At 40.8% G+C, this 15,714-nt stretch overlaps 1 protein-coding gene across 1 annotated transcript in view; it reads left to right on the top strand.

Moving 5' to 3' along the window:
- Positions 1-15,714, top strand: part of KIAA1244 (KIAA1244 ortholog) — a 96,965-nt gene that overhangs the window by 60,832 nt on the left and 20,419 nt on the right. The window contains exons 13-21 of the mRNA XM_009319146.1: positions 4,237-4,403; positions 5,898-6,063; positions 7,508-7,615; positions 7,841-8,056; positions 8,315-8,425; positions 9,796-9,946; positions 10,562-10,876; positions 12,437-12,570; positions 14,107-14,252. Coding sequence (XP_009317421.1) covers positions 4,237-4,403; positions 5,898-6,063; positions 7,508-7,615; positions 7,841-8,056; positions 8,315-8,425; positions 9,796-9,946; positions 10,562-10,876; positions 12,437-12,570; positions 14,107-14,252 — 1,514 coding nt within the window. The remainder of the gene's footprint in view (positions 1-4,236; positions 4,404-5,897; positions 6,064-7,507; positions 7,616-7,840; positions 8,057-8,314; positions 8,426-9,795; positions 9,947-10,561; positions 10,877-12,436; positions 12,571-14,106; positions 14,253-15,714) is intronic.

Genomic DNA, 15,714 nt, shown 5'->3' on the forward strand with positions numbered 1-15,714 from the left:
GATCTTGACTTGGTCAATCAAACAAAAAAATGCAATGCAAAGGCTAGTTTGTCCTGTTGATAGTATACTTAAAATGTGTATAAATATATATATTTTTAGAAAGGTTTCTTTTTCCTGACAGTGGCCAAAGTGGAAATGTTTGTTAAAATATATTTCTCTGTTTCTTTAACTTAATTCACAATTGCCTTTCCTATTGCTCCTCTCCTAATCATTGCTTCATTCACTTGTGCTCTCTCACACACATTAAATTCATACAGAGTCAGAAAGGATGCCTCCCATCATCATACACATTAATTTAGATATGAAGCTGGGTGAATAAGCTGATATTCCTGATATCCTGTTTAAATGCCGTTCAAATAAGCCCTAACTCAGGGAAATGGTAGATGACATTCTTAAGAAACGTTGGCCATGTTAGATCACAGAACGGAGATACCTTAAAGGGGACATTAATGTTAATCACATTCCTAATTGAGGTGCTCAAAAGCATCCTTTCTGGCACAAGGGATTTCTTTTTCCTGAAAAAGAGTGAGGTTAAGCCAAAAGACCAGGACTAGAACTCTAGCTCAAACTCTTGTGCACCTGTTCCCTCATGCATGAGTATACCACTTCTTTTCTCTTTTGCCTGTCAAATCCCTTTAGAACATTTTTAAGTGTTGGAAGAGGTAGACCTGACAGACTTCTAGATTTTAAGGCTAAACGTGGCTTTTGTTGTCATTCAGTATGACTAATACAGTGAGAGAGATGGAAGAATATAACTCGATTTCTGCATTAAGTCCTTAATTTCTGGGCTGTACATCTCTTAAAAAGATACCTAGTCTTGGACTTGAGGAAGACCTTTCACTTTTCTAAGAAAGCCACCCCCATGGCTAAATCTGTACTCAAAAACGTGTATCATGTTTCCAGTGTGATTTCGTGAAGTATTCTTAGAAGATGCCACTCAGTAAGGGATCATGGAAAAATATAGTAGCAAGTTACTGTATTATTGTAGCTTGGAAGAGGTATTCTGGTGTTTTCATAGAGCTGTGGCTGTTAGAGGTGTAATTTTATGCTCTCACAAGATCTGTGCAGATCATGTTTCAGTTGGACACCTGGAGTGAGACTCAATCCAGCTGAAACAGTCTCTTAACTTGTACCTCAGATCTTAAGCAAAAGTCCATCAGTCCTTCTGAGGTGAGGATTTGTGTTCCTGTGTAGGTGAGAGAGGCGTGAGTTTGAAGACCTGTAGAGAGAGAGGCTTACTAAAGTTGAAACACATCTGGGGTAGGAACTCCCCTGGAGAGCCTCCGAGACACCAGTCTGATCTGCCTCTATAGGCAACATTTGAGTCCTTACTTTAGGACTCCTTCATTAGCACCAACAATTCAATGCACAAATTAGATGATGAAGTTAGAGGAGCGGGTCCTATTCATTGTATGTATAGCATCTATTAATGTATAATTCCTGAAGAATACATTAGGAAATTTGAGTATTTGTTAAGATTTGAGTTGAGAAAAGAGACAGGTGCAGTTCTGAGACCAGCCAGTACAGAAGCAGTATTTTTGTGTTTCTGAGAGACCTTATTTAACTGCTTTGTTCTATTCTTCAATTTTTCTTACACTTTAGGGGAAAAATACATTAGCTACAATTTAGGAGTCTTTCCTACAGGCTAGGTCCTTAAATAGTGTTGTAATACTATTATGTTTTCATAGGATTGAAAAACAATGAAAGGAGGTAGGAATTTGAGGCACTGGCATAAGAGTATAAGCATGGAAAAAGTGAAGTCTGCTAAGCAGAGTTATGGTGAAATTAAGATTTGGAAGTCAGTTGGTTAAAAGCCTTCCTAGTCTACAGTTTTCATCTTTCCTCAGAAAGTTCCTCCTTGTTGCTAGATAAAACCAATACCAAAAAATCCTTAGGGACACTGGAGTGTGATGTCTATCTTAAAAAATACTGAATTATCTAAAAATTCTAAACATTATCTTGACTTGCACAAAACTTTAAGTTTGTGTTTTTTCAGGACCTCCTTTTACCTGGCTAATTTAAATAAACTGTTGTCTCTGCTAAGACGGTGTGCTAACCTCATTGTTTATTATAGCTGGCAGATTTTTATAATTAAAGTTGATGATTGGTATTCTCTTAATTTGGACATAACTCTTAATTTGGATATAACTATTCTCATGAACTGCAGTGTCAAGTCATTAATTCTAAAAATAGTGTGCCATTGTGTGAATAATAGCAAACATTTTTAGCACCTATTTTCAGTTTTGATTCTGTAGCTTTTAGTGGCAAGGTTTTTATGTTGTTAAGCATCATTGCAAGTTTATGCATCAGCTAATCTGCTTTTGAGATCTCAGCACCTCTCAAACACAGTTGTTTATTTTCCCATATTTTAGAGGAAATTAGGGACAATATTTTTCCCAAACACTTTTGGGTGCTCAAATACATACCCACTATGTAGTAGCCACTTTTACGTGCAGTTATACACCTTCCTTTTTAATTGTAGTCTTGTATAGGAGGCTGCACAGTTTTTAAAATATTTTAATGCAAAAGATAGTGGGCTTTCTTTTTTTCTTTTACGTACCTCTCTGCCTTGATGTTTTTATTACTCTAGGAGATTCTAGTCCCTGAGGTACATAGTTAAGAGAGATAAGGCATCAAATCAATGTATTCTAGCTACATCAATATCATGATACTCCATCCAACAAAGTGTTAAGATGCATCTTTGCCTTAAGTGATGAAGGAGTCACTGGAGCCACTCACAGGCTACTTTCAAGCACGTGGTTGCAGTTTTGGTACTAGGTAAAGATTCTCTGTTAACGTTCACCACGAGGAATCTACCCCAAGCACACGCCAACCCGTGTGCGTATGGTTTGTGGCCAGCCCTATCACCCCTCTTCCACAAAGGTTGCTCCCTTGAACAGCTATTCATTTTTTAGACCCACCCTGGAACAGTTACTCTCTTTCTAAATCCGCCCTCAAACAGTTACTCACCTTATCCACGCCCCCAAAGTGACGACAGTGGAAAGTCCGAGAAGGCAGCAGCACAGAGCTTTCAAACCCTCACGAGGCAAGAAAAACATTTGCTTCTTTTCTGTGTGTGGATTTTTTTTTTTTAATGTTAATGGTTTGTTGTATTTTGTCTAAGAAGAGGCATGAGCTTTATGGTGGGAGGAATATATTCACAGTAAACCACTGCAGCAGTTAACAAATGACACAGCTTACTTCATCATGTAACTAACCTCGGAAGCTGGTTTTTTGTTTCATTTCAAACGTTCCTCTAGGATAAAGCTTACTCCTTAATCTTACCTAATTGTCGTTATATGAATGGATTTCACAGTTGATGTGAAAACCATGAAATATTGTGGGTCCTGTGGGGGGGTCTAATATTTCTGGTTTTTTCATGGCTCAAACTACAGATCATGGGGATTCAATTAGGTATTGCTCATACTTGATTTATGTTTTTCTACCAGTAGGTCAGCTAACTCAGAGGAAAATGTATGTGCCGTCCATCCTACCTGGGAAGAAGGGATTGTGCCACTGGGCATGGTTGTAGGCTGTCGTTTCATACAAATAGCATTTTCAGTAGTACTGAGCGCTTACAGGTGGCTTATGGGTCTGACAGACCTGCAAGTGCTCAGCTATCTAGAAAGCAGGTCTTGTATGAACTAAACAGGGCTTGGAGTTGTAACGAGTTCCAGCCAGCCTGGCCCGAAATATTTGTCCACATACCTCTAGGCCATGGAGAGAATGATGATTACAGCCTGATCCTACAAGGCGCTGAACACTCCAGTCCCCATCCAACAACTCACTTAGCCAGGGCAGATTTACTGGTGGATTAAAAGGGCTGTCACCTTCATTAGCACCATTTGTTGCAATGTATGCTCAGTTAAGTATGCAGGCTTTGCCTCTGCCCCTTCCCACCTCACCTTTCCAGTTAGCATTGCAGATGTATCCTGCCTTTTTTTTTGGTACCTGGCAGTCATCCCAATGAATGCCGGTGCTCCTTGTGTATTTCAAATTTAGCATGTTGTGGACTGTGACTGGAGTGTTCAGTTTGACTTGCAGCACTGCATTCTAGATGGACTACTTATTTTTCTGTTCCCTATTCTGGTACATTTAGTAGAGTAATTTCTACTGATGATTCATTAACTATTCTAGCAATCTGTTGCTGCTGAAATGCTAGGGTTAGTTTCTGATTTTTTTTTTTCCAGGCAAAATCTGTGTAAAATGTGAGAGCTCACATGGTGTTTTTGTTAGGTATGATGCACTCACCAGGATTTGAGGGAAGCCTAAATTTCAGCTTCCAGACTCTGATGAATGCAGATAGTCTCTACATGGTCTCACATTACACTCTGCTGCTCAACCTAAAATTGGCCAACTCGGATTACTACAGGAAGAAGCCTGCCCAAGCCCCTGTGTTGCTGGTGAGTTGGGGAATATAGGAAAACCATTAAAAAAAGAAAATTTGTTTTGCTTCCTTTCACATAAAACAGCCCACATGTAAAGCCTTCAGGCTGCTTGCTAAGTGGAGAAATAATAATTGCAAATGAAGCTTTCTCCAAGCTGCTTATGAATCTTGCACGATAAATGTCATGCATCTGAATTACACAGCTTCACTGTAATTTGGGGAGGAATGAATGCTGCTTACTGATTATCATTAAAGTATCAGTCATTTTGATGGATACTCTATCTTCAGAACAGAGCTTCATCAGCATCATGTGATGCAGCAAGTATTGTTCGTGCACGTTATCAGGGGACATACCTTCATCTCACAACTACTTTTGAGCATAATGACAAATTTCTTGCTTAACACTTAATTTGTGTTAAGCAAGATGAAGACATGAGAAGTTAGAGTGAAAAATAGTTAGGTTTTAGTAATATGAACTGATGATTTTTGTGGCACCTGGGATTCCTCAACTTCTTGGGCTTTTTAAAAACTGTTTTGCAGGCTGCAGGACTTATAAAACATTAATCTATGTTTTTCAAATAAGTTGCCCAAGAGAAGTAATTTCACAGTTTTCCTAAAAATAAAGTAATCGGTGATATATGGAACAAAAAAATGAAAAACAAAAAAATTCTGTCAAAATGTACCATTATTGCTGAGCTTCCCATGTGAGAGCATTTATATTCTAGAAGACCTCAGAAACAAGTGGGTTTTAACATCATCAGTTCTGGTATGTTCTTCAGCAGCTGCGAGACCAAATCTGTGACTCAGGACCTTCTGTAGGGGCAGCACTGTGCACAACAGGCCTGAACATGACCTAAGTATTGTTGAAAATAGTTAAGATATCTATTCACAGGATATCTATATAGTTAAGATAAAATAGTTGAAAATAGTTAAGATACCTATTCACTGGACCCCAGTTCACCTCTGGTGACTGTTCAACGCAGAAGGGCCTGATTGTTGGACAGGCAGCATTAGGTGCCACAACTTATTTTATTGGAATTGAGATCCTACCCCTACCTTGTAGAAATAGTGAGAGATCAGCATGTCCCATTGTCACTGTGCAAGAACTGTCATTATGATTTGCATCTTGCATGAACTGCAGTAAGAGAAGGGAAAGCTCCTTGTTCATGTGGCTCATGAGCCATTAACTCCACCATAGACACACATTGGTTAATTCTTATTTTTGCATAACTTCATTTCTCCTCCTGCATTCCCTTATGCTCAGGAGTATATCTAGGGGCTGAGGCTCATGCTGTAGAGCTTACTGTTGTCTTACATCTGGAAGGGAAAGTTCCTTGTTCATGTCATTCTCCACCATAGACACACATTGCGATCCTTGGTTAATTCTTATTTTTGCATAACTTCATTTCTACTCCTGCATTCCCTTACGCTCAGGAGTATATCTAGGGGCTGAGGCTCATGCTGTAGAGCTTACTGTTGTCTTACATCTGGCTTTTATGGTTCTCTGCAGAAGGAGTTCATGAAGCAGGTCCAGTCCAGTGGAGTGTTGATGGTATTTTCCCAGGCCTGGGTTGAAGAACTGTACCACCAAGTACTAGAAAGGAACATGCTGGGGGAAGCTGGATACTGGGGAAGCCCTGAAGAGCACAGCCTTCCACTTATCACCATGCTGACCGGTCAGTACTACGTTATGGTGGCAAGGCTAAGTTCCAAACACGTGTCTAAAACAAGCTACATTAACATGCTGCTTCATTGCATTACATACAGAACAGCATGTCATCATGCAACATGTGGTGTTTCACGAAATTACTGGTAGAGAAGGAATCAGATTTAACTGTGGCAGGTACTTAAGTGTTTGTTTTGGATCAGACAGAAAGCTTTTGAAGCATGGGTTTAAAAACAAACCGTCCCTGGGAGACAGGGAGAGTGAATTTGTTCACTGAACCAAAACATCTCTTAACTCTGTCAGCTTCAGTTCTAGTAGACTTGGTACCTGTTAATGATAAGTGGTAAGGCTGCTGTTTTCTTGATGTCATAGCAACACCATTTCAGTGTGCCTGTGGTGCAGTACAAATATAAATAGTGGCATCTGATCCTGGAAGCCTTCCACAGATTGGGCTCCCCTTGGTTCAGATTTGTGCTATGCCAGGGATATGCCAAATGGTGCTAGAGAGAAGCTGATAACCTGGAGCCCCTCTAACAAATTCTTCAAAACAGTCCTTAGCTTCATTTGAGGAAAAAATCAAATGGTATCAGCTGAAAGGCAGCAGGATGTCTATGATATTGTTTTGATATAAAATGCACTGTCTGCTTGAATGTGTATACTGTATGGTTACACAGAGGTAATTAAAAGTGTATGCCGGGAGAACGCTGGCTTCAGCTGAGCCATTAACTGGTAATCAAAGGGCACTGCTCTGAAAGTTTTTTGCTGATTGTATTGAGCTCAGTGTTGCTTTTCGCTATTGAGCTGGGAAGCTGAAAGAAACATTTTTGAAAAACAATAGCCATGAAGTATGTGGAGAAGAGACAGACAGACAGGGGCTGCTAGAAAGGAAATCAACCTGATGTCCCTAACATTAAACTCTCTGTGAGAAGCTGGTCTTTTGTTGTGTTGGAGAAAAGGTGGTATTTCTTTTGTTGAGATTGAACCTACATAGGTCTACTAAAAATTGCATTTAGGACATAGGATCCCGGTGCAACTTGAGGACTCAGACTGAGGTCTGGGAAACTCTAGATATAGGATTTAGCAAGATTTGAAAGGTTATACTAAGAAACGTGGAGATTTAAGGGTGTGGGAAGTTCTGAACTGTAAGAAATACCATGAAATCTTTGCTGAGAGTTCTGTTGACTGTATAACTTCGAGGGCGGGGGCGTGCAGCTTTTGAGAGTGGGATATTTCCCATCTTCAAGAAAACGTTGGTTATATGGGGCAGATCATAAGATGCTGCAGTTCATGTTTATGCCAAGGCTTCAGAAGGCTGCCAGAAAAGAGCAACTAAAAAGCATACCTGAGAAGTCAGGAGCACTAGTACATATTTGAACAAAGAGCCAGCAGGAGATGCTTTCCTTATACCATCTGCGTGTCAAATAGTAATCTGTTGTTTTTCAATGTTCTGGCAGACATCGATGGCTTGGGAAGCAGTGCAATTGGTGGCCAATTGATGGCATCTCCTTCAGCTCAATCTCCTCTTTCCCAAAACCGGAAGACAGATGATTCTGTTGTTGCAGGTATTAAGACTGTATCGTAAGCACGAGTGGGTTGTTACACACCATAAGCATATTCAGATAGATTGTATTTTAGAAGAACAATTTAAGGGTTGAGGGAAGTATGTCAGTACATCCTACACATGAATTGGTAGTCCAGCATGAAGAGGACTTGATTTTTTACCACTGATGATAAAGCTGCTGTTGTGTCATTTTCCAGTAGTAGCAGTAATGTATTTATCACTCCAGGAGTTGCTTTTGCCCGATACCTTTTAATCGGCTGTTGGAAGAACTTGATTGATACTTTGTCCACACCACTGACTGGCCGCATGGCAGGCAGCTCCAAGGGGCTGGCCTTCATCTTGGGAGCAGAAGGAGCCAAGGAGCAGAACCAAAAGGAGAAGGACTCCATCTGTGTGAGCCTGGACGGACTGAGGAGGGCAGCCCGGCTGAGCTGTGCTCTAGGTACTGCTGCATGTGGGATGTCATGGCAGACTCATAAAACAGGATGGTAACTTTCCTTGAAGGAATTTGGGAGAGAGAAAAGCAGCATCCTGTTCCAGTCTTGGATGGGAACCTGGACTGTAGGACTCCCCATAGAGCCCACCTGCCCTGCAGCATAGACATATACAACCAACTTTCCTTGACACAACCTGTTGTTGAGGTTGCATGGGATTGGGGAGGAAATGCTGGTTAAACAGTAATTGTGCTGTTGCTTTACAGGAGTTGCTGCTAACTGTGCATCTGCTCTTGCCCAAATGGCTGCTGCCTCCTGTGTCCAAGAAGAGAAAGAGGAAAAAGAAATCCAAGAGCCCAGTGATACTATAGCTCAAGGTAACTATCTGATTAAATTACCTACCTTATCTCATATTGCCTGCAAAGATGCAACTGGAAAGTACTTTGCTACACATAGAAGAAGGACTGCGGGGAAGAGAGGAATGCCAGTACTGTGCACCACTCGCTTGTAGGCATGTGGGATGTATGTCTAGAGGCTTCAGTATATGTCCTGCTGTCCTAGGTACTTAACATTATGTCACAGTAGATAAGCCAACAGCATTTTTGAAATGGGCACTTTTTAAGCCTTGTGATACTAGTACCACAGAGGGCATCAGAGAAACAATATCGTTTTTTAATGTGTTGGGTAGTAATATAAGCTGAGTTTGCATCCCTCTCTCTGTCTTGTGTGTACATCCTTGGTTGTCTTTTGTCATCATCAGATATTTAAAACTGTTTCTGAATCATGTTAAATGAAGCTGGAATAAAAAAATTATATATGTATAACATGTAAAAAGTTCTGCATCACTATACCACTACTTCAAACACAGTGGAAGTCAGTAAAGTCAATTGTTGTCTCCAATGGCTCTTTGGAGAAGCACATAAAATGTGTCTGATGACATCTAATTTCTAATGGCAAGAAGCCCATAACAAAACACAGTGTTGCACAAATGACCCTGCTTGGCACTGAAATTTGGTGTCTCAGTAGAGAAAACAAAACTGAATAGGCCTGAGCACAAACTAGCTTTTGACCGCTCTGCTAGATATGATCGAAGCGAGTTGGCCAGGCCATGCTGAAGCAAAGAGGAGGCAGTAGCGGTGGCCAGAGGCCAACAGATCTGTTCTGTGAAAGCTTGCAAAGCTTCAAAATTTGTTTCCATTCCAATGCAGCATGAAAACTAAGCTTTTCAGAGATTTTCAGGAAAAAGAATGAGATCCAAATGCTTGTAGTTCAGCTCAGGATTAGTTTTGCTTTGACAAGAGTATGCATTAACAAAAGCTCTTTGGTGAAACTTTTGTATGGAAATAGATGTGAAAATGGCAAACTTTTTTTTTTTTTCGCCTAGCAAAGGAGATTTTGGTAAAAATAAATAAATAAATATCAAGCCAGCCAGCTCCAAAGAGAAACATGTAATATCACTGGCAACCTGCATCTGTTCTGTGGGCCGCAAGATGTGAATTTGGGGGTGGAGGGTGTCAATCTGGCATTGATTTTTTTCATGCATATAAGACCATTCCAAAGGGATTTTGATTTTTAAACTGCCTTATGTTTTTAGGAAGAAATGGGTTTCTCTGATTTGTTTTTTGTCTAAAATCCATGTTCTTTTATAGTTTTCAGACTGTATACCTTTGCCATCACCCTATGTACAAACCAGTGTTTGTTTAAAAGCTGGAGAAGCTAATGGTTTTATTTATTTTTCATGCTGCAGTGAAACAGAAAGTGGAGCAGAAACTGGAGCAGATGGGGAAAGTGCAAGGAGTCTGCCTGCACACTGCTCATGTTTTGTGTATGGATGCAGTCCTTAACGTGGGCCTGGAGATGGGAAGCCACAATCAGGACTGTTGGCCTCATGTGTTCAGGTACTCACCGGCTTTCCCAAAAGAAACAGAATTTATACCATGTTACCTGAAAGTAACGGACGGAGAAAAAGGACTTTACATGCTATGGGAGCATTCTGTATAAACTGTGTCAGAGTGAATTAGCTGCCAGTATCTGTAAGAGAAAAGGCAGTGCTGTTTTCCACCACTATTCAGAGACAAAATCAACGCTTAGAAACTGTGAAGTTACCAGAACACTGTGGCAGACCCAGGAACCTAAATGGGCTTTTCAGGCACCACCACTAAACTATTTGCTATCTAGGCACACGGCAGGCCAAAGGATGTAAGAAGACAGGTTATCTATGTGTAGTCTGAGAGTTAGAGATCATCTGTTTACGGTTTGAGGAAAACGTCTTGTGCATCATATCTGGTTCAGATGTAGAAATCAGTGCCTGTGAATTGGCAGAGGGTTTCCACGTAAGCAAGCTTCTCACAGTGATGGGGCTGTGAGGCAGCCGAGAGCTGTACTTGCACTGTCCTTCTGACTCACCTCTGGAATACAGACCCAAGCGTTTCTTCAGTGAGCCTGGTGATTAGTGGGGGGAGGAGTTGCTTTGAGGGTTTTATTCATCTTTTGCTTCTCCTGTTTGTTCTCAGGGTGTGCGAGTACATCAGCACACTGGAGCACACCCACTTCAGTGACGGTGCTGCCCAGCCCTCCCTTACCATCACCCAGTCACAGCAGGCACCTGGAGGGCTGCACCCAGACTCTGAGCCTGGGGAGTCTCCCCAGACACTGACCTCCGAGCAGGAGACCACCCTCAGCAGCAATCCTGTCATTCAGCCGGTTTCTATCCAGGAACTCATCAAAGAGAGCAGTAAGGGCAGAGCTTTTGACTTCCGTGGAGGCAGCCTGCTCTGTGGGACCAGTGCTGCTAAGGCTGTTCTCACACTCTCCACGCAAGCTGACAGGTAAAAGCAGCGCTGTCAGGAACCAGAATCCCTGTTCCCAAAACAGGACCAAAGGGGAACTTTCTGTGGTGCAGTGGGGCCTGATCTTTGTCTGTTGCAGCCACTTGCTTCAGTGGAGTTTCACAAAAGAGCTGTGTGTGTGTCACAATCAGCAGTTCCTAAAAGACCTGGTTTTCTGCATCTCTGCAGTACCTGCCCTGCAGGTACTGGGCTGAGTATGTGCACAACAGTGAATATGCCAAGTAAATCAAATGCATCCTGAGAGTGGTGGATTTATTGCTTGCATGTAAGTTAATCCGTTATGTTCATTAAAGCAGGCAAAACAAGTGGGTGTCTTGTCCTGACAGGAAGGGACTGAGTGACAAGACCAGTGTCAGTTAGAAAGCAGCTGCTTCTGTCAGGACTGTGTGGACAGCTTGTCAGCCTGCCCCAGTGTGTCTGGAGGAGGAAGGGCCACCAAGTATTGTCACAGAATGGCTAGATTACATGTCCCTACAACACGGTCTGCAGGCTGATACATCAGACTTTTTTGCTATTTCTGCTATTCTTTCGGCAGCCCAGGCTAGAGCTGAAAATTTCCTGGGTTTGCATGCTTCTAATACCTTTTTTTCTCCAGCTGACATTTTGCATTCTTGATCTCTGCCCATAGGAGGGCATTATTTGTAAATTCAGAGGAAAAAGTATGCATACTGACACTGCTTGTAGGAATTTGACTCTGTGCATGGAAAGTACCTTGTATTCAGGGGGATCACAATACAGCGTGGTTCCGAGGAATAGAGATTAGAAGTACTGTAATTTTAATGATGCAGGTTTGATTTCTGCATGTTACTTCAGTGCGGACGTTATTAGGACTCAATCACCAGTTTCCCAGGACTATAGAAAGTTTCTCGTTAAAAGCAACGTCAGAAAATCATATTTGTGTCAACTTGTGGCTTCACTATGATCTCTGTGGAACCACCTCCTATGTAAGCATAAATTTACTGCTTTAAGGGTACAGATTTTAACTCTTAAATCTTAAGAGCTCATTGCAGCTGAAAATAACAACTCTTGTTTATATTCCTAAATAGCAAATCAGGTACAGCAACTTCAGGTCTAAGACTTGAATTAATTTGTTTTTCATGTAAGGGGTTGTAACTTCAGATGAAGCAAACTGGTGTAACTCAAAAGTCAGTGAAGCTGTCATGATCTGTATTGTGAGGACTGGGCATATTCTCACTGTTTTTTTGATTACTGGTTCATGAACTGCTTATAGCATTAAGATACAGTAATGAGGAAGCGTCGATTCCTTAAAAAAGTGACTTTTTGTTTTAGTACTGCAGTTGAATCTTGGAAGGGCTCTGGTTGGTCCTACAGCACTCTACTTTCCACCCACCAATTAATATAGCTTCTGGATCAAAGTCTTTCTGTAGCACTGTGTAAGTGAAGAAGTCCTCAATAACCCAATGTGTCACCAAAGGCAACACATGGCAGCCATGTACAGATAAGGGTTTTCCTCTTACATACACATTCAAGTCTGCATTTCCTGAATTTTTCAATTAGATTCTGTTCTTTTACTCACAGGCTCTTTGAAGATGCTGCTGACAAGTTAAACTTGATGGCATTAGCAGGCTTCCTTTACCAGCTCAAGAAGGCTTCTCAGGCCCAGCTTTTCCATTCAGTCACAGATACAGTTGATTACTCCCTAGCAATGCCAGGTAAATAGCCTGAAGATCCCTTACAGAGTTCTGTGTTTCATATACAACTGTACTGCTTACAGGACTTGCTTTGTATTCTTCCAGTTTTAATTTTTCCAATTGAAATGTCAAGGTATAAATAAAACACAGTGTTTAGTCTGATAAGATCTTTCTGTAGGAGCGATTCAAAGTCTTTAGAAAAAGTTGAGCGCTTTTTTTGGACAGGGACCACATCCACACCTGCTATGAAACACTTGAGAGGACATTCATTTGGTTCTTGGACTTTGGGGGTGTTAATTATCCACAGATATTTAATCACAGCGCCATTTTGGAGTCCAATCCAGTAAGGAAACACAGGTGAACATAGACCTAAGACAGTGGATTTAGGTTAGACATTTGACAGTGGGATAACCTCAGAAGCGTTTGGAAAATGGGTGATAGCAAACAAAGCATACAACTGAATAATGTTAAATACAGCAGTGGGATTTGTCCTGCTTGCTCTTCCCTGGCAGAGTGGAGCATATACCTTACAGTATAAAGCCTGTAAATTGTCATTTCCATCACTGTCTCAAATAGAGCAGAAGGATTGGACCCAAAGGAAGATATTTCACTTAAATTTGTACTGTGCCTTTAGAAGTTATATTAGTCATATGGGCTTTGTTCTGTCCTGTGGCAGACGTGGATTTTTTCTGGTATATGTCTCCAATTTAATCGGTTTCCCCTCTCCCTGAAGCGCTACTTGTCATTTTGTCAATGTGACACTTCAAGTTGTTCGGTTTTTGCTCTTGCTTGTCTCCAGGCCTCAACATTCATCACTTTATTTTTAATAAATAGCGATCCTCTTATCACGTATGTAGTAGTCAATCAACAGTAGTTAGTAATAATGAATTAAAATTAGGATAGAGCAATTAATTGCCTTTTTTATTTTTTTCATATGAAAAGTGGTATGCCCCCAATTACGTCTTTTGTTAGAGATAAAAGCACCAGCATATTTTAAATGAGAGAATGAAGTGTCTTTCCAAATGTTGTAAGAACAATGGAAGATGAGTCCCTTTCAAATAGGAAATAACGAGTATTACTGGCTAGGGAACAGAAAAGTATTTTCTCACATTCTCTGCTTCGTATCCTTTGCTTGATAAGAAATACAAAAGGATAAACCAAAACTAAATAATTTGCAGTTTATATTCTTTCCTGTAGATGTCACCAAAGGCTTTTGCAACTACTATTTTGGGTCTTAATATCAATTATTTAACTCATTGCTTAACTTTTCTGCACTACTTCTCCAAGCCTTTGTCTTTAAAATGTTTGCCAAAAAAAAGATCACTTAAAATATATGTTTTAATAAGTTGTTCTTAAAACGCGGGCCCATCTCCTGTTCTTTTACTTACATAGGCTGTTTTACATTGATTTTTTTTTTCTTTTTTTTCCTCCACCACCCTCCCCCCTCTAACTGAGTAGTAGTAATTTCTAACCTGATTTAAATTCCAATTTAGACATCTAGAGATGGAGGAGCTGCTGTTGCTTAGCTTCCATTTATTTTCTTATACTTTCTTGTAGGTGAAGTAAAATCTACCCAGGACAGGAGAAGTGCACTTCACTTGTTCCGGCTTGGTGATGCCATGCTCAGAATTGTAAGGAGTAAATCTCGCCCGTTGCTCCACCTCATGCGCTGCTGGAGCCTGGTGGCACCTCACCTTGTAGAGGTAGGAGCGGGGGAGAAAATGGGAACGTGTGCAAGAGGTGGCAAAGCTGAAAAAGCTGGAGAAGGCTTGATAGACCCTCAACATTGCCAAATCTGGTTACACTCCCGTTGGAGTATTGTATATACTGTGACATATATTGTGATACTGCCACTGAGGAGTGCACTTTTAAATAACTGAAATGGGCAGGTCGAGGGACAGTGTGTTGGATTTTTGCAGTATGATACTTCCTGTGTGTCTGTGGTGATAAAACTGAAACCACCCTAAGAGGTTACAAGTAACTCCTCCATCTACCTATTTTCTCAGTCAAGGTCTGCATCCTTGCAAGTCTTCCCATAAAAGGATGCAGGCTTTCTTTTCCCACATAAAGCCAGCTCAGCTGGGAAGATGGTGATATTTTTCCCTTTCCTTCTCCTTCCTTGTGAACCCTGGTCAGTGGTATGCCAGTAGTGGCCACATAATGGATTTCAGTCATAACAAATTACCTTTCCTCAACCAAACTTTCAGTCTTGCCTGGTGAAATGCTGGTGTCTTGACTTCTCAGAGGTTTTTGATTTGTATCGTTGGTATGAATAAACGTGCAATACTTCCTTTCTTTCTGTTGGTGAGGTATGAGGTATCATCGGCCCAGGTCTATTGGGAGCATGCCTCTCGAGTTTTAAGATGAGCTGTTAGTAAATTGTCATAACACTTAATTTCATTGACTCAAGAAAATGTGTGGACTATCTTACAGCAGAGTTCAGACATTGGGGAGTCTGAGTGGAATCCCTCTAAGTGAAGTGGAAATAGCAAAGAATAGTTTTGTTGTATGCTTTAACAGCCCTTTATCTTGTAAACTAGTGTCTCACTTGCCTTTGGATGCCAGCCTGAGGCCACTTTAAATACTTCTCATGTTTTGAACACTTTTAAGTCTTTTAAGATCCCAAGCCAGTTTAAACTCAAGTACCTTCCATGTTTCTGGAATGCAGGGCTGGTCAGTCTTTTTGGTTGATTTCAGTGCAGATGAGGGCATTACTGGGAAGGAGCAACATCAGGGATAGGACAGAATTTAGCATAACCTGCATAGTTGCTCAAAACAGTAACTTTATATCCAGATTCACTGGTGTTTAATTTTTTAATAGCTCTTCCAAAAGTCATGAGAATCTTCTCACTTTAAGTTTCATAAATAACCAAATAAAAAGTGACATTTCGTCATACCTAGATAGGTATGGTGAATATATGCAGAAACTACCTTTTGAAGGGAAAGATGGTCACACAGTAGAAACAAAAGACTACATTTCACATGAGTTCTGTTCTGTGGGTTTTATTACTTAATTTATTTATTTTTAGCTCTGTGCTTTTTGAATTGTCAGCAAACCTTCATGCATCTGTGGAACACCAAGCAGCTCAGAGTCTGTCACCTGTTTCCATGGCAGTACTCTCCTGTTTTCATTGCAGTGGGGTTCCTAGTCACGTTAGTGGTGAA

The sequence above is a fragment of the Pygoscelis adeliae genome, unplaced genomic scaffold (assembly GCF_000699105.1).
Source record: "Pygoscelis adeliae isolate BGI_AS28 unplaced genomic scaffold, ASM69910v1 Scaffold172, whole genome shotgun sequence".
NCBI lineage: Eukaryota > Metazoa > Chordata > Aves > Sphenisciformes > Spheniscidae > Pygoscelis > Pygoscelis adeliae.